Here is a 20,053-nt window from a genome sequence, read left to right as displayed (position 1 = left end):
AATGTTATACTTGGTTCACGACGACTAATGTTGGAATAGATTCAATACCAGTAATGTTGTAGTTGGGTCACCATCGATACTGCTAAGCTAGGGTCAATATCATTAATGTTACATTAGGGCCAATAACATTATGATCAGTGTACAATCTGCACCATTAACATTGAAGTACAATCTCCACCAGTAATTGAAGTGTAGAGTCATCACCAATAATGTTACAATAGGGTCGCCACCAGTAATGTCAGAGAAGGGTCACCACCATTAATGTTAGATGAGAGTCACCACTAGACTAGTAATGTTAGCGTAGCATCACCACTAATAATGTTAGAGCAGAGTTAACACCAGTACTGTTAGAGTAGAGTCTCCACCAGTCCTGTTAAAGTAGATGCACCACCAGAATGTTAGAGTAGGGTCACCACCAGTAATGTTAGAGTAGAGTCACCACCAGTAATGTTAGTGTAGGGTCACCACCAGTTATGTTAGAGTAGGATCACCACCAGTAATGTTAAGGTAGGAACACCAACACTAATGTTAGAGTAGGTCCACCACCAGTAAAGTTAGAGTCGGGTCACCAGCTGTAATGTGAGAAGAGGGTAATTACTATTAATGTTAGAGAAGAGTCACCACCAGTAATGTTAGAGTAGGGTCACCGCCAGTAATATTAGAGTAGGGGCACCATCAGTAATGTTATACTAGGGTCACCAGCAGCATGTTAGAGTAGGGTCACCACCAGTAATGTTTGAGTAGAGTCACCAGCAGCAAGGTTAGAATAGGGTCACTACCAGTAATGTTAGAGTAGAGTCAGCAGCAGTGATGTTAGAGTACGGACACCACCAGTAACGTTAGAGTAGCTTCACCACGAGTGATGTTACAGTACGGTCACCATCAGTAATGTTAGAATCACAACCACTAATATAATAGTAGCATCACCACTAGTGATGTTACAGTACGCTCATCATCAGTAATGTTAGAATCACAACCAATAATTTTAGAATTGCGTCATCTCCTGTACTGTTAGTATAGGGGCAGACCAGTAATGTTAAAGCCCATTCATAATAACAATACAAATTAATTGCAATTATGTATAACTTTCAATGAAGTAATATGAGGTTTCAAGAATCTGATGCAGAATCCGGAGGGAACTTCCCTTTAGTGTAAGTTCCCTCTGGGTTTATTTTTCGTTCATCGATTTAATAGACGGAGTTTCACTGACGGAGTTGTACAATTTCCCCATAGGCCTCCGGCCGCGCTGCGGAGGAAAATCTAGCCTTGTTTGTTAAGTGACTGAAACTAATGCCAATTATTGTATAAACTGACTTTCTCACCGGGGCACCGATTGTCCTATAAAGAGCGAGCGTTAACGGATCTCAGAGTCAGAATCGTGAAGCCGGACAGCAGTCAGATATTCTTCCAAAAATGGGACGGCCAATAATTCTTCAGTTTAGGGACTTTTACTATCCTTTCCTCGCAGCATTCGGTGTTCCCGGTAAGTCAATATACCCTGTTGCCTAACAACTTTTGTCAACGTCAATGTTAATGAATGTATTACAGATTACGAGAATTTCTTCATTGTAGTCACTGATGCACTGGGAGACGTCGGTGAATATCATCGGGAATCCTCCCAGTCCGCGCAGCTGCTGAGGCGCTGTTTTGGTTGCTGGTGCTTGGATGCCAGGAGGGCAACTTTTTTCAGTATACTGAGGGAGGGCAAGGCTGATTAGTTCACTACAGCTTAGTATAGTCATCACATATGTGCCTTTGTTCCCTGTCTCCATTCAGCTGATATTCCCTTGAACTGCAGCCAGCACCACCCAACAGGGGACTGTGAAAGATATTTGGAGCAATAATTGCCGCTCAGGGAGCTGCTCTGCTCCCCTCCGCTGCCAAGAACCTTCGCGGCTCCACCAGCTCCTGCTCTATGAACGAACAGCTCCCTGCGCGATTGTAAATAGAAAATGCGCGGAACTTTGACACAAACTGAATGTTTGTCTCAGCTGGATGCTTTATTTGAACTGATACATTTCTGGGAATTTTTTGGAAATTATATGTAATATAGCTGACAGCCGATGCAACTCCCGGGATACAATTCCCCAATTAAACCAATGAAATTCAATGTAAAACCCCATCGATTACACCCTGCAGCAGTACCTTATAAAACTGGCTCCTTGCATCACACGGTACCAGCCTCATGGTGGGATGGTTTAAGTGCTCTAAACTGCATTGAAATATGTGTTTGGATGTATGTAAGGGAATCCGCTTCTTTATGTCTCTCGAATATGAACAATTTGGAGAAAAAGCCAAGTATCCACCTTTAGAGGCTTTTATCTTTAACTGTACCATCCCTGTACAATCCCTTGGCCTGGACCGCAAAGTTAGAGCATGCATCGAGCCTCAAACTGGTGTCACGGGCAGTAGCGATTGGAATAACAATCGGGAGAGATGTATGACAGAAGGCTGATCCAATGTCGCCCAGATTCAAAGTTGGCCTCCGACCTCCCCCAAGCCCTTGATCCATCTGTGCCTGGGTGTCGATGGTGGTGGGGTCGCTCTCCTTTACAATTTCCCCGATTGATTCCGAGTGACCGTTGACCACAGCCCCGACAACAGCTGACTGAGGTAAACACATAAAATGCAGGAAATCTCAGCGGGTCAGGCAGCATCTGTGAACAGAGAAACTGAGTTAACTTGTCAGGTCGATGACCGTTCATCAGAAAAGGCAATAGTTCGAAAAGTAACACATTGTTAAGGAAGTGATGGGGCCCTGAAAAGACGAACATTGGGTCGGTGGAAATAGCAAAATGGAAGGTTATATGGTAGTGGGAAGGCAGAATGGATTTGAGACACAAAGGGGATGATGGGCTGAATTGAGATGGTAATAGCACAAGTTAGGAAACAAAAGATGAGTCTAGATGGGGTGTGAATGGCAGACTAATTGTCAGCTACTATGTAAAAGAGAGGGAAACAAAATAAAAAAAGGAGGTGGAAATGTTTGTAAACAAATAAGCGAGGAAAGGGAGCAAAGTGTGTGGAGAGGTTATGGTTTTAAATTGTTGAACTCGATTTTGAGTCCAGAAGCTGCAAATTGCCGAAACGAAAGATGATGTGCAGTTCCTCGAGCTTGTCTTGAGCTTCATTGGAACAGTGTAGGAGGCCGAGGACCGAGAGGTCAGAGTGGGAGTGGAGCGGACATTAAAGTGACGGGCGACCGGAAGCTCGGGGTCACCCTTGCGGAATGAACAGAGGTGTTCCTCAAAGCGGACACCCAATCTGCGTTTGTTCTCGCCAATGTAGAGGAGAACGTTCGACTGAAGTGTGCTGGACTCTGGGTTCTCAGCCCCTCGATATTGAGTGTAGAATGTACTTTTGCACAAAATGTCATCACCATTCGACTTGCTAAAAATGTAATAGGAAGACATCTTAACTTCTCCCAAAAATACATGTAAGATTTACCTGAGTTCCCTGGTACTGATTATTTACAAGCTATAATAACGCCTTAGAAGAAAGAACCGATTGTAATGTAGCCAAGTTTGTTGGCAATACAAAGATGGGAGGAAAAGCAATTGTGTGAGGAGAACACAAAACATCTGCAAAAGGACATCGACAGGTTAAGTGATTGGGCACAAATTTGGCAGATGGAGAATAATGTTGGAAAGTGTGAGGTCATGCACTTTGACAGAAAAAACATCAAAGAGCAATTTATTATTTAAATAGAGAAAGATTGCAAGGTGCCGCAGTACTGCGGGACACTGAGGGTAATTGTGCATGAAACATAAAAGGATATTATGCAGGTAAAGCAGGTATCATGAAGGCCAATGGTATCTTGACCTTTCTTTCAAAGTGGATTGAGTATAAAAGCAGGGAAGTCTTCCTACAGCTATATAAGGTATTTGTGAGGACACACGTGGAATACTGCGTGCAGTTTTGGTTTCCATATTTACGAAAGTATAAACTTGCTTTGGAGGCAGTTCGCACAAGGTTCAGAAGGTTGATTCCGGGGATGAGGGGGTTGACTTATGAGGAAAGGTTGAGTAGGCTTGGACTCTACTCATTGGAATTCAGTAGAATGAGAGGTGATCTTATCGAAACGTATAATATTGTGAGAGGGTATGACAAGGTGGATGAAGAGAAGATGTTTCTACTGATGGGGGAGACTAGAACTAGAGGGCACGATCTTAGAATAAGGGGTTGCCCATTTAAAACAGAGATGAGAAGAAAGTTCTTCTCTCAGAGGTTGTAAATCTGTGGAATTCGCTGCCTCAGAGAGCTGTGGAAGCTGGGACATTGGATAAATTTAAAGAGAAATAGACAGTTTCTTAAACGATAAGGAGATAACGGGTTATGGGGAGCGGGAGGGAACGTGGTTCTGAGTCCATGATGGCATCAGTCATGATCTTATTAAATGGCGGAGCAGGTTCGAGGGGCCGCATGGTCTCCTCCTGCTCCGGTTTCTTATGCTCTTATGTTCTTATGACCTCCTGTCCCTCTCTTACAGCGAACCTACTGACAATCGTGATCCTCTCCCGAGGAAACTGCGGCCTTTCCAAATGTATCTCTGTCTACATGGTGGCCATGGCAACAGCAGATCTACTGGTCATGATTTTCAACGTATTAGTGTATCAGATTTGTAGAAATCACTTTCCATATTCCTTTCTGTCCTACACTGCCGTTTGTAAGTTCAATATTTACCTCAATTCAAGCAACTTGAATATGTCGGTGTGGTTTACACTCTTGTTCACAGTTGACCGATATGTAGCTGTATGTTGTCAAAAGTTTAAAACAAAGTATTGCCGAGTGAAAACGGCAGCCGCGGTTATAACAACGGTCTCTGTCCTGATCTATTGCCACTGCCTCCCATTTTGGTTTGCTTATAAATTTGAACGAATAATTAACAATATTCATTGGGGTTGTCGCCCCAGTATTGACTTTTTTACTTCGCCTGCAGGCGTCGGATTCTCATGGACGGTTAGTGTATTAACGTCAATGATTCCGTTTGCTCTGATATTACTGTTTAATTGCTTGACCGTCAGACGTATTTTAGTGGCCAGTAGAGCCCGCAGGGGACTCCGCGGTCACAGCAGTGAGAATCAGAGCGATCCCGAGATGGAGAACCGAAGGAAATCGATTATTTTACTATTCAGCGTATCGGGCAGTTTCTTAGTGTTGTGGCTGACACCATTCATTAGTTTTTTAACTACCAGACTGACAAACACCGCGCATTGCCAAGGTGATTATACAGCTCCTGCATACATCGCCACAGAAACCGGATATATGCTCATGTATTTGAGTTCATGTACAAACACGTGTATGTATGCAGCTACTCAAACTAAATTCAGAGAAGAGCTGAAGAAGGTGGTGAAATCTCCTTGGACATTGATTCTGATATTGGTTAAAAAATAAAAAATGGAACCAATGTATTTTCTCCTAACTAGAGCTAAATTACAGCCTGTGTTTCTGTTTAGAATGGCACCTTTCTGTTCGAACTAAAATGGTTTGCTTTTGTGATAATGAACTGGTATCAGAAAGAATTTCTCCCACATTGTGCCGTACGTGTGATGCCTGCTGCTTTCACAGGCTGAACATTATCGATTCCCGCTGAAACAGCTTTCATCCCGTTCAAGATTCAAAGAAATTTCGTATAAATGCAAGTTGATGTTTTAGACTAATTGATAATGTTGTTTGCTGTGACTAGTCAAAAGCTCCGTTACGAACTATACCAAGATTCACAAACGGCACAGATTATCAAAGTCATAAAACAGCAAACCAAGCAGTGGGGTTCATTTCTATGGGGATAGAATGGAAAACAGAGAAGTTATTTTGAAATTCATGGAAACGTGGTTTGACCATACTTGGATTACTGAGCATAGCTGTGGTCTCCATCATATTAAACGGGTATACAAGCATACTAGAAGCTCCAAAAACGACTGATGGAGACAGTAGGGAATTGACTCCTCAATGTGACCTTAGACATTTTTGTACACAGATATTTGCTAAACATCTCAACTGGACATCAGAATGTTGAAATGTTCGAAGAGAGGAATTAACCTTTCGACCTAACCAGTCCTAGTCGGCGTTTACCCAACACCCTAAAAAATACTTTAAATCATTTATCAGCTCTGTCTCAACATCCATTCAACCTACATTACTTTATCGATCTCCTCAATTTAATCTTGGATATTGACATATTTTCTGACTCTGTTAATGCCACTATGCCACAACTCTCTCTGCAAAGAGGGTTCTCCGAATATCAGTTATCAATTGCTTACATTTGTTCTTTAATCTATGGCATTTCTTTATAGATTCGACAACTAATGGAAGCAGCCTGCTTATACCTGCCCTGTCCCATCCCTTCTTAAAGCAAATCACCTGCGTACTAAGGGGCAAATAATATTAGCCTGGTATCAAAGCACAATCTATTCAATGTTAGAAAAGTGCAGCTAATATTGTTAATTGATACCTTCCTTTTGGAGATGGTTGTGTTTTTGCTTGTCCTGAACAATGAGAAGAAAGTATTTGATCGCTTGATCACCCAAAAAATTAGGACATTCAAGGGGAAATTCCAGTCAAACATGCCCAGACCCCGGATCCATTGATAGTTCGCCAAAAAGGGCAACTTTGGCTTGTATGAAATATTTGGTGCTTGCTGATTTTAAGACATTGGGGGGAAAATTACGCTTTGAGGCGTCCTTCGGACGAACACATCCGAACCGAAACAATTCGACAAAACTACCTGTCTGTCCCCGAGATACGTTGGATTCCGGTCTGTCGCCTTCATTCACTGGTTATGCAGATATGACTTCACGCACAGATGTCTATATTGCAATGACGTGGACCTGAACCACGAATCACTATCTAGAATTCTGATTGAAGAAAATGGGAACTCGCTTTGTACGAGATCCCATTACCATCAATGAGAATAACCATTAAAATAAGAAACAAATCAAATACTTAACATTAATTGAAATTAAATGTAATCAAATGTTTGAGAACACATTTTATTTTTTATTTTCTAACGTGTTTTAATAGGGTTAAAATAAACTTACCTTAATGGACCGGGTTTTTAAACATAAAATAAATGATTAAATTACATTATCTACGGTCCTGCTTTTAGCAGACATAAAAGTTTGAAGAAGATTTGCTATGCATGAGTTGGGCAAATAGCCCAATCTCTGCCGCGTGGACATTGTTCTCCCCGGGGTGCGTTCCATCCGTCTCGAGAAATTTTGACAGATCAAAAAACGTCGATTTTCGGCGCATGCGCATTGTACCCCGAAATCCGGCGTTTGCGAGGCCTCTCCACGTCCGTGTACACTTCGCATGCACTCGGCGAGACCGCCATCTTCGGCCAATTGCTGTATTTTCAGAAATAATGTGTGGTCCATGAAGCAACCGACATGTGATATGCATGAAGAATATGTCCTGAGGAATGGTTCCAAAACATGGTCAGCCACGCTGACAAAATCACTGCATGAAATGGTTAATGTGGCTCGAGAGAGTGAGAACATGTGTAAAACCAAAGGGTGGAGTTCTGCGTAAATGTCGAGATAGATATATGATAATGTTGAGGTGTTGTTTTGTGATAGCATTAAGTATTCTAAAGTCAACAGAGGAGGCACAGTAAGGAAAGGATTAATCAGACTGTCCTCAACTATGATACTGCATTGGTTTTTCTTTATATTGCAATAATGCCAATCTTTAGCCTTTGCATGTTAAGTAGGGAAGTATAAATCATTCTAAATTACCACTTAGCTGATGGGTCATGGCTCACTGCAGGATGAAGGACTACGAGATTTAATTAAAGATATGTCACTCTTTACAGATTCATAAATCTCAGAGAAAGTTAATCATTTGAGAAAGTGTGGGATGGTGTTGGTCTGCAAGGGAAAACATCTTGGCACACATCATCATTTTAACAGACATCAGTGATACATAAACAAAACAAGACACATAATTCAAGGTTTTACTTGGTAGTATTGCAATTACATTTCTAACCTAACGAGCTAAGATTATAAAGATAATCAAGAAATAAAGGACGGTATGCGATTAAAAATGAAGATATACAAATCGGCCAAACTAGTGGGAGAGCAGAAGATTGGGAAGCTTTCAAAAGCAAGCAAAGAATGACAAAAAATGATTAAGAAAGGGAAGATAGACTATGAAAGAAACTTGCACAAAATACAAAAACAGATAACAAGATTTTCTATAGCTATATAAATAGAAAAAGAGCATCTGAAGTAAATGTTGCTCCCTTAGTGGATGAGACCGAGGAATTAGTAATGGGGAACATGAAGATGGCAAAAACTCTGAACAATTATTCTGCAGCAGTTTTTACGGTGAGGACATTAACAATATTCCAACAGTGGATAGTCAAGGGGCTGTAGGGCGGCGGGGGTGGGTGTGGGGAGGGGCGGGGTGTGGTGAGGCACGTAACACAATCACAATCACTAAGGAGGTGGTACTAAGTAAGATAATGGAACTAAAGCAGATAAATCCACTGGACTTGATGGCTTGCATCCTCGGGTCTTAAGAGAAGTAATGGCAGGGATTGTGGATGCATTGGTTGCAATTTACCAAATTTCCCTGGATTCTGGGGAGGTCCCAGCAGATTGGAAAGCTGCAAATCTGACGCCCCTATTCAAAAAAGGCGGCAGGCAAAAATCAGGAAACTATAGACCAATTAGTCTAACATCTGTGGTTGGGAAAATGTTGGAGTCCATTATTAAAGAAGCAGTAACAACACGTTGGGAAAAGCAAAAGTTGTAAAGGTAGAAAGAGCGTGGCTTTATGAAGAGGAAGTCATGTTTGACAAATTTGCTGGAATTCTTTGAGGATATATCGAACAGGGTAGATAAAGGGCAACCAGTGGATGTGATGTATTTGGAATTTCAGAAGGCGTTTGACAAGGTGCCACTCAAAAAGTTACTGCACAAGATAAAATTTCACGGTGTTTTGGTTAATATATTAGCAGGGATAGAAGATTGGCAAACTAACAGAAATCAGATAGTCAGGTTAAATGGTTCATTCTCAGGTTGGCAATCAGTAACGAGCGGGGTGCCGCAGGGATCAGTGCTGGGACCCCAACTATTTACAATCTATTTTAACGACTTGGAAGATGGGACTGAGTTTAACTTAGTCAAGTTTGCTGACGATAAAAAGCTGGAAGTAAAAGCAATGTATGAGGAGGCCATAAAAAAGCTGCAAATGGATATAGACAAGCTTAGTGAGTGGGCAAACATTTGACAGATGGAGTATAATGTTCGAAAGTGTGAGGTCATGCAGTTTGGCGGAAAATAAATCAAAGAACAAGTTATTATTTCAATGGAGAATGATTGCAAAGTGCTGCAGTACAGCGGGACCTGGGGCTACTTGAGCATGAAACACAAAAGGATAGTATGCAGGTAAAGGCATGCCAATGGCCTTTATTGAAAACGGGGTGGAGTATAAAAGCAGGGAAGCCTTATTACAGTTGTACAGGGTATTGTTGAGGTCACATCTGGAATACTGAGTACAGTTTTTGTTTCCACATTGATGAAAGGATATATTTGCTGCAGAGGCAGTTCAGAGAAGCTTCACTAGGTTTATCCCTGGGATGTGGGGGTTAACTTATGAGGAAAGGTGTTTCTTAACCGAGAAGGGTATGAGGGGTTTTGGAGAGCGGGCAGGGAAGCGGAGCTGAGTCCATGGTCATATCAGCGATGATCTTATTGAAAGGCAGAGCAGGCTCGAGGGACCTTATGGCCTACTCCCGTTCCTATTTCTTCTGTTCTTATAATGCTTGTTAGGCCAATGGGGAAAAACAGCGTGTTTAGCATGAAAACTATTGTGATTGGGAACAGATATTTAAATTAATTCTTTTTGTATTGCGTTGAATTTTAACGATTGTATAATTGTGTAATACAGAATTGTGTGACAGGGGAAGTGAGAGCAATTCAAAGAAATAGCTGTTTGAAATGAGCATTAGTCATTTTAATAGCCGAAGATACTCAGCTCAGAATGGTGACACATTTGAGTCATCAAGCAACATTCATCAGAAGTCGATGCAATATGCACCTTTTAACGTGTGTTTAAGTGCTATTGTATATACTGCGTGCTCAACATATGTATACCACCCCACTTCAATGTTGAAGAACCTTATTGCAAACCTCCCTCTAACAATAGCCTTAGTAATTAAACTATCAATGGGTTTCATTTATTAATTGTGATCAAGTTGAAACTTTAGCCGGCGCACTATAACGTTCCATTTGATCCTGACATTCTGCAAAAGCAAAACTCTACATCGTTGCAGGCGCCCGTGTACCCAGGTTCTGCCAGTCCGGCTGGCATCCAGCTCTTGGGGAAAAGTGCTAGTGCATTGTGGGCAGTTTTGTGCAATAGGTACATTCGCTTTGAACGTGCAACAATATTTAAGCCCAACTGGCAACACGCAGAGGTTCTAATTCCGTCAGGCAGCGATGCTTCTGCAAGCAGCTGCCAACATGAGAAGCAAAGGTGCAAATTACCATATTATCCAATATGTACAGGTAAATCAGAAATCAAAGTTCACCATTACGTTATCGTGTCACACTCCATCCCATACATTCATCGCCTCTGTTTCTAATTAAACAGTTGACGTGTTGCCTTGACATTCTCAATTTCTAATGAATGATTTAATGTGCAAACCTGACAGTCTTGTTTCCTCTATTTGTTTTTAAATAGTTAAAGTCTTTCCATGTCCTCTATGTATAAATACATGATTTATCTGCCACACCATGTCCTCTTGTAGTAAACCTAAATTTCCCTCTTTGTTGATATTTGAACATTTACTGTGTTCCACTGACTGCCCCCACGCTCTATTTCTAATTAAACACTCACTGTGTTCCTCTTACTTCCAGAAATCTCTATTTCTAATTAAACACTCACTGTGTTCCAATTACTGTCCCTACTCTTTATTTCAAATCAAATTCTCACTGTGTTCCCCATACTGCCTCCATTCTCTATTCGGAATTAAACACTTACTGTGTTCCCCTTACTGCCTCACCCCTATTTCTAATTAAACACTCACTGTGTTCCCATTACTGCCTCCACTCTCTATTTCTATTTAAACACTCACTGTGTTCCCCTTACTGCTCCCACTCTATTTTTCTAATTAAACACTCACTCTATTCCTCTTACTGCCCCGACTCTCTTTTTCGACTTAAACATTCATTCTGTTCCCCTTACTGCCACCAGTCTATTTCTAATTAAACACTGACTGTGTTCCCCTTACTGCCCCACTCTCTATTTCTAATTAAACACTCACTGTGTTCCCCTTACTGCCCCTCTCTCTATTTCAAATTATACACTCACTGTGCTCCCCGACTGCCTCCACTCTCTAGTTCTGTTTCAACACTTACTCTATTCCCCTGACTGCCCCTACTCTCTATTTCCAATTAACCACTCATTGTGTTCCCCTTACTGCACATTTCTCTATTTATAATTAGACACTCACTGTATTCCTCTTATTGCCCCTCCTCTATTCCTAATTTAACACTCACTGTGTTCAAATACTGCCCTCAGTCTCTATTTTTAGTGAAACCCTCACTATGTTCCTCTTACTGTCCACACTCTCTATTTCTAATTAAACATTCACTGACATGCACTTATTGCGTCTACTCTCTATTTCGAATTAAACCGGTCCACACTCTCTATTTCTAATTAAACATTCACTGACATGCACTTATTGTGTCTACTCTCTATTTCGAATTAAATACTCGCTTTGTTCCCCTTACTGCTCCCATTCTCTATTTCATATTAAACACTCACCGTTATTAATTTACTTCCCCCATTCAATAGTCATTCTGCTCCCCTTACTGCCGCCACTCTCTAATTAAACACTAACTATGTTCCCCTTACTGATCTCATTCTCAATTTCTAACTAAACACTCACTGTGTTCCCCTTACTGCACCCACTCTATTTCTATTTAAACACTCATTCTATTCCCCTTACTGCCCCCACTCTCTATTTCTGTTTAAACCCTTACTCTATTCCCCTTACTGCCCATACTCTCTATTTCCAAGTAAACACTCACTGTGTTCCACTTACTGCTCAGACTCTTTCTTTCTCATTATACACTCACTGTGTTCCCCTTACTGCCCCTATTCTATTTCTATTTAAACACTCACTCTGTTCCCCTTACTGCCCCCAATCTCTATTTGTAATTAAACACTGACTGTGTTCCCCTTACAGAACCTATTCTCAATTTCTAATTAAACACTCACTGTGTTCCTCTTAATGCCCCACTCCATTTCTATTTAAACACTCACCCTTTTCCCCGTATTGCCCCCACTCTCCATTTCTGATTAAACACTCACTGTGTTCCCATTACTGCCCCATTCTCAATTTCTAATTAAATACTCACTCTGTTCCCCTGACTGCCCTCACCCTCTATTTCTAATTAAACGCTCACTGTGTTTCACTTACTGCTCCTACTCTTTCTTTCTCATTATACATTCACTGTGTTCCCTTTACTGCCCCTATTCTATTTATATTTAAACACTCACTCTGTTCCACTTACTGCCCCCACTCTATTTCTAATTAAACATTGACTGTGTTCCCCTTGCAGACCCTATTCTCAATATCTAATTAAACACTCACTGTGTTCCCCTTAATGCCCCACTCTATTTCTATTTAAACACTTACCCTTTTCCCATTATAGCCCCCACTCTCCATTTCTGATTAAACACTCACTGTGTTCCCATTACTGCCCCATTCTCAATTTCTAATTAAATACTCACTCTGTTCCCCTGACTGCCCCCACTCTCTATTTCTAATTAAACATTGACTGTGTTCCCCTTGCAGACCCTATTCTCAATATCTAATTAAACACTCACTGTGTTCCCCTTAATGCCCCACTCTATTTCTATTTAAACACTCACCCTTTTCCCCTAATAGCCCCCACTCTCCATTTCAGATTAAACACTTACTGTGTTCCCATTACTGCCCCCATTCTCAATTTCTAATTAAACACTCACTCTGTTCCCCTGACTGCCCTCACCCTCTATTTCTAATTAAACACTCACTGTGTTCCACTTACTGCACCCACTCTCTATTTCTAATGAAAAACTCACACGATTCCCCTCAATGCCCCCACTATCTATTTCTAATTAAACACTCACCTTGGTAAACTGACGGCCCTCACGCTCTCGTTTAAATTAAACAGTCACTGTGTTCCACTTACTGCCCCCCACTCTCTATTTCTAATTAAACACTAACTGTGTTCCCCTTACAGACCCTATTCTCAATTTCGAATTAAAAACTCATTGTGTTCCCATTACTGCCCCCATTCTAAATTTCTATTTAAACACTCACTCTATTCCCCTTACTGCCCCACTCTCTATTTCTGATTAAACACTCACTGTGTTCCCCTTACTGCCCCCCACTTTCTTTTTCTAATTGAACACTCACTATGTTCCTATTAGTGCCCTCACTCTATTTCTATTTCAACACTCACTGTTTTCCCCTTATTGCCTCCAATCTCTATTTCTGATTCAACACGCACTGTGTTCCCATTACTGCACCCACTCTCTATTTCTAATTAAACACTCACTGTGTTCCCCTGACTGTCTTCACCCTCTAAACCTAATTAAACACTCACTATGTTCCACTTACTGCACCCGCTCTCTATTTCTGATGAAAGACTCACTCTATTCCCCTTACTGCCCCCACTATCTATTTCTAATTAAACACTCACTGTGTTACCCTTGTAGACTTCACGCGCTATTTCGAAATAAACACTCACTGTGTTCCTCTTACTGCCCCCACCCTCTATTTCTATTTAAACACTCATTCTATTCCCCTTACTGCTCCCACTCTCTTTTTCTAATTAATCGCTCACTGTTCCCCTTACTGCCCCGATTCTATTTTTATATAAACACTAATTATGTTCCCCTTACTGCCCCCACTCTATTTATATTTAAACACTCACTCTATTCCCCTTCCTGCCCCCACTCTCTACTTCTAATTAAACACTCTCTGTGTTCCCCTTACTGCCCGCACTCTCTATTTCTAATTAAACACTCACTCTGTTCCCCTGACTGCCCCCGCACCCTAGTTTTGATGAAACACTCATTGTATTCCCCTATCTGTCCTACTCTCTATTTCAAATTAAACACCACTTTGTTCCCCTTACTTCTGCTGCACTCTATTTCTAATTAAAAACTGACTGTGTTCCCCTTCCTGCCCCCACTCTCTATTTCTAATTAAACACTCACTGTGTTCCACTTACTGCCCCCACTCTCCATTTCTAATTAAACACTAACTGTGCTCCCCTTACTGCCTCCACTTCCTATTTTTGGTTAAACAATCACTGTGTTCCCATAACTGCCCTACTCTCTATTCGAATTTAAACACCCACTATGTTCCCCTTACTTCTCCTGCATCTATTTCTAATTAAACACTCACTGTGTTCCCCTTACTGCCCCACTCTATTTCTATTTGAACACTCACTCTCTTCCCCTTACTACCCCCTCTCTCTGTTTATAATGAAACATTCACTCTGTTCCCCTTACTGCCCCTACTCTCAATTTCTAATCAAACACTCACTGTGTTCCTGTTACTGAACCCACTCTCTATTTCTAATTAAACACTCACTTTGTTCCACTTAATGCCTCCACTCCATGTTTCTAATTAATGACTCAGTGATCCCCTTACTGCCCCCAATCTCTTCTTCTAATTTAACACTCACTGTGTTCTCCTTACTGCCCCCAGCATCAATTTCTATTTAAACAATGCGTTCCTCTTCCTGCCCCCAGTCACTATTTCTAATTAAACACTCACTGTGTTCCACATACTGGCTCCACTCTATATTTCTAATTAAATGCTCTCTGTCTTCCCCTTACTGCTCCCATTCTCTGATTCTATTTGGATACTCACTGTGTTCCCCTGACTGTCCACACTCTCCATTTCTGATGAAACACTAACTGTGTTCCCCTTACTATTTTCACTCTCATTTTTAATTAAACACGCACTGTATTCCCATTACTGCCCCCAATCTCTCTTTCCAATTAAACACTCACTGTGTTCCCCTTACTGCTGCCATTCTCTATTTCTAATTAAACACTTACTGTGTTCCACTTACTGCCCCCATTTTCTACTTCTCTTTGAACACACACTGTGTTCCCCTTACTGCCCTCACTCTCTATTTCTAATTCAACACTCACTGTATTCCCATTGCTGCCGCCACGTTCAGCTTCTAATTAAACATTCAATGTGTTCCCCTAACTGCCCCAACTCTCTACTTCTAATTAAACACTAACTATGTTGCCCTTACTGCCCACACTCTCTGCGTCTAATTAAAGCTTCACAGTGTTCCCCTTACTTTCCCCACTCTCTATTTCAAATTGAACACTCACTGCATTCCCCTTACTGCCCCATTCTCTACATCTAATTAAACAGTCACTGTGTTCCCCTGCTCCCCCATTCTCTATTTCTAATTGAACACTAACTATGTTCTCCTTACTGCCCCCATTCTCTATATCTAATTAAACACTCACTGTGTTCCCCTTTCTGCCGCCACGTTCTGCTTATAATTAAACACTCACTGTGATCCCCTTACTACCCCCACTCTCTATTTCTAATTAAACACCCACTGTGTTCCCCTTACTGCTGCCACTCACTATTTTTAATTAAACACTCATTGGCAGGGGGCGGGTCACCCGGTGCGATAAGTGACGGGTCAGTTGGCGGACACGAGGCATGACAGTGGGCAGGGCAGTGGGTGAGACATTGGGCGGGAGAGTGGGCGAGGCATTGTCCAAGACAAGGGGAGGGGCAGTGGGCGCAGCAAGCGGCGGGACAGTGGGCGGGGCAAGCGGCGGGACAGTGGGCGGGACCACGGGCGGGAAAGTGGGTGGGACAGTCGCCCGTACTTTGGACGGGAAATTGGGTGGGACTTGCGACGGGACTGTTGGTGGGACAAGGGGCGGGACTTTGGGCGGGACATTCTGCGGGAACGTAGGCTGGACATGGAGCGGGACAGTGGGCAGGACTTTTGGCTGGAAGTTGGGCGGGGCAATGGGCGGGAGAAGGGGCTGGGCAGTGGGTGGGACTGTGGGATCCTGGGAAAATACAAAATCCGCCTGTTGGGAAAAAGGCGCCTTCACCCATGGGTGTGTTTTTGGCACTCGAACAGTGTTTGACAGGTACCGGCAGCGTATCCCCCTTCTTTAGCTCAGCTCAGCTCATGCTCATGTCATGTCTTTTGATAATCAAAGATTTTATATATATAGCGTTTTAAATGCTGCTCCTGCTACTGCTGCTAGGCAAGCAGGCAATGCTTGAGGCCGGCCCCCGTGGATGCAGCCAGACGGCCAGCTATTCCACAGGACTCCCTTCTGGATTTTGTGTGCGCGTGTGTATTGGAGAGGTGTGGTGTGCTGAAGGATTGCAGCAGGAGCCACACAGTGGGATCGTCCTATTGTGCACCCTGGAAAAGGACAACAGCACGCATCTTCGAAACAAGGTGACTTCACGCAAGTGTTTTATTTAGGCACCCTAACAAGATGCGACAGGTTAGGTTCCGGCAGCGTAAACCCTTCTTTAGCTCAGCTCAGATCCTGTCATGTCATGTCATTTCTTTTGATAATCAAAGATTTTACATATATATAAATATATATAAAGTATTTTACAATGCGGCTGCTGCTGCTAGGGAAGCAGGCAATACTTGAGGCGGGCCCCTGTGGAATTCAGCCAGCCAGCCAGCCATTCCACATGGCTCCATTCTGTGCGGGACATTGCGCGGGACAGTGGGCGGGACTAGAGGTGGGACATCGGGCGGGATAACGAGCGGAACATTGTGCGGGACAGTACGCGGGGCAACGGGCGGGGCATTGGGCTCGACAGTGAGCAGGACAAAGGGCGGGGCATTGGGCGGGACCACGTGCGGGGCAGTCGGCGCGGCACTGGGCGGTGCAATGAACGGGACATTGTGCGGTAAGGACGTCGGGACAGGGGGCGGGAAAAGGGGAGTGGCAGTGGGCGGGACAGTGGGCGAAGAAATGGGCGTGGCAGTGGGCGGGACAAAGAGCGGGGCAAGTGGCGTGGAAGTGGGCGGGACGACGGGCGGGGCAAGGGGCGTGGCAGTGGGTAGGACAAGCTACGGCTAAGGGGCGTGGAAGTGGGCGGGACAAGGGGCGTGACATTGGGCGGGTTATTGGGCGTGGCAAGTTTCGGAGCAGTGGGAGGAACAGTGGCGGGACAATGACGAGACAAGGTGTGAGGTAAGGGGCATGGCACTGGGCGGGACAAGGGGCGTGGCAGTGGGCGTGACGACGGGCGGAGCAAGGGGCGTGCTATTGGGCGGGGCAAGGGACGGACCAAGGGGCGGGTCAGTGGGTAGGACAAGAGGCGTGGCAGTGGGCGGGACAAGGGGCGCGACATTGGGCGGGGCATTGGGCGAGGCAAGTTTCGGAGCAGTGGGAGGGAGGGATAGTGGATGGGACAAGTGACGAGACAAGATGTGGGGCAACGGGCGTGGCAGTGGGCGGGACAAGGGGCGAGGCAGTCGGCCGGACAGTCGGCGGGGCAGTGGGCGGGATATGGGGCGTGGCAGTGGGCGGGCCTGTGGTTTGCTGGAAAAATACAAAAGTTCGCCTGTTGGAAAAAAGGCGACTTCACCCACGGGTGTTTTTGGCTCCCGAACAAGGTGGGAAAGTTCCGGCAGTGTATCCACCTTCATTCGGTCAGCTCAGCTCTTGCTCATGTCATGTCTTTTGATAATCAAATATTTGATATATATATAAATATATATAAAAGCTTTTTCAATGCTGCTGCTGCTACGGAAGTATGCAATTCTTGAGCCGGCTCAATGTGGATTGCAGCCAGCCGGCCAGCTATTTCACAGGACTCCCTTCTGGATTGTGTGTGTGTGTGTGTGCATTGGGTTTGTTGTGTGCTGCAGGCTTGCCTTGTGGACAGTGACTTTGGCAACAGGAGCCACACAGTGAGATCATCCTATAGTGCACCCTGGAAACGAACAACAGCACGCATCTTCGAAACAAGACGACTTCACGCAAGTGTTTTATTTCGGCACCCTAACAAGATGCGACAGGTTCCGGCAGCGTATCCCCCTTCTTTATCTCAGCTCAACTCATGCTCATATCTACTTGGTGCGCAGGGGAACAATGGGGTAAGTTTGGAATAGGGTCATCAGCAGTTATGTAATAGTCGTCTCAAAACCACTAATAATAGAGTAGGGTCACCAGCAGTATTGTTAGAGTAGGACCATAATCATGAATGTTAGATTAGGGTCACCATAAGTAATGTTTTATTTGGTTCACCACCAGTAATGGTGGAGTAGATTCAACAGCAGTAATGTTATATTTGGTTCACTACGACTAATGTTGGAGCAGATTCAACACCAGTAATGTCAGAGTAGGTGACCGTCGATAATTCTAGCCTAGGGTTAATATAATTAATGTTACATTATGGTCAATAGTATTATGATCAGTGTAGAATCTGCTCGATTAACATTAAATTAGAATCTCCACCTGTAATGGAAGTGTAGGGTCATCACCAATAACGTTAGAAAAGGGTCACCACCAGTAATAACAGAAAAGGGTCACCACCATTAATGTTAGACTTGAGTCACCACAAGCAATGTTAGCGTAGAATCACCACTAGTAATGTTAGAGCAGAGTTAACACCAGTAATGTTAGAGTAGTTTTATCACCAGTAACGTTGGATTAGGTCCACTACCAGTAATGTTAGGGTAGGGTCACCACCAGTGATGTTAGAGTAAGGTCACCGCCGGTAATGTTAGAATAGTGTAACTACCAGTAACGTTAGATTAGTGTCACCACCAGTAATGATACATTAGGTTCATCACCATTAATGTTGGAGTAGGGTCACCACCAGTAATGTTGGAGTAGGGTCACCAACAGTAATGTTAGAGTAGGGTCACCACCAGTAATGTTACAGTGTCACCACCAGTAACGTTAGAGTAGATTCATCAGCTGTACCTTTAGAGTAGAGTCACCAGCTGTAATGTTAGAGCAGGATCACCAGCAGTAATGTTAGACTAGGGTTACTATCAGTAATGTTAGAACAGCTTCACCACAAGTGATGTTAGAAAAGCTTCACCACCAGTGATGTTACAGTACGCACACCACCAGTAATGTTACAATCACAACCAGTATTTTAGAGCAGGGTCACAACCATTAATATTACAGTACGGTCATCATCGGCATGTTAGAAACACAACCAGTAATGTTAGATACTTCACCACCAGTGATGTTCCAGGACGGTCACCACCAGTAATGTTCGAGTAGATTCACCACCAGTGATGTTACAGTACGGCCACCATCAGTAATGTTAGAATAACAACCAGTAATTTTAGACTAGCGTCATCTCCAGTAATGTTAGTATAGAGGTACACCAGTAATGTTAAAGCCCATTCATAATCAAAATACAGGGCAATTGTAATTATGTATAGCTTTCACTGAAGTAATATGAGGCCGAAAAATCTGATGCAGAATCCGGGGGCGGTGGGTGGGGGGGGGGGGGGGATCTTCCCTTGAGCGTAAATTCCCTCTGGGCTTATTTTCCCTTCATTGATTTAATGGACGGAGTTTCACTGACGGAGTTGCACAATTTCCGCATAGGCCTACGGCCGCGCTCTAGTGGAAAATCTAGCCTTATTTGTTAAGTGACTGGAAGAGACGCCAATTAGTTTATAAACGGACTTTCTCAATGGGCACCGATTGTCCTATAAAGGGTGCGCGTTAACGGATCTCAGAGGAACTACAGTCAGAATCGTGAAGCCGGACAGCAGTCAGATATTCTTGCAAAAAATGGTACGGCCAACAATTCTGCAGTTTCGGGACATTACCTATCGTTTCCTCGCAACATTCGGTGTTCCAGGTAAGTCACTATATCCTGTTGCCGAACAGCTTTTGACAACGTCACTGTTTATGATTGTATTATAGAATCCGAGAATTTCTTCATTGCAGTCAATGATGCACTGGGAGAAGTCGGTGAATAGCACAGGGAAACCTCCCAATCGGCGCAGCCGCTGAGGCGCTGTTCAGGTTGATGGTGAATGGG

General features: G+C 43.4%; 1 protein-coding gene across 1 annotated transcript; it reads left to right on the top strand.

The window, feature by feature from the left end:
• Positions 1-1,413: 1,413 nt before the first annotated feature.
• LOC139274026 (probable G-protein coupled receptor 139) lies at positions 1,414-5,394 on the top strand. Its single transcript, XM_070891078.1, has 2 exons — positions 1,414-1,483; positions 4,490-5,394. The coding sequence occupies exons 1-2, from the start codon at positions 1,414-1,416 to the stop codon at positions 5,392-5,394; spliced, it is 975 nt and encodes a 324-aa protein (XP_070747179.1).
• The last annotated feature ends 14,659 nt before the right edge of the window (positions 5,395-20,053 follow it).

The sequence above is a fragment of the Pristiophorus japonicus genome, chromosome 9 (genome assembly GCF_044704955.1).
Source record: "Pristiophorus japonicus isolate sPriJap1 chromosome 9, sPriJap1.hap1, whole genome shotgun sequence".
Classification (NCBI taxonomy): domain Eukaryota; kingdom Metazoa; phylum Chordata; class Chondrichthyes; family Pristiophoridae; genus Pristiophorus; species Pristiophorus japonicus.
Note: the sequence above shows the minus strand (reverse complement) of the source record. Positions and strands in the feature narration are given on the sequence as shown.

Excerpts from the sequence above, each read along its gene's own strand:
- LOC139274026 (XM_070891078.1), top strand. The coding sequence starts at position 1,414 with ATGGGACGGCCAATAATTCTTCAGTTTAGGGACTTTTACTATCCTTTC. Across the intron at positions 1,484-4,489 it reads CGCAGCATTCGGTGTTCCCG|CGAACCTACTGACAATCGTG; the intron begins GTAAGTCAATAT and ends CCTCTCTTACAG.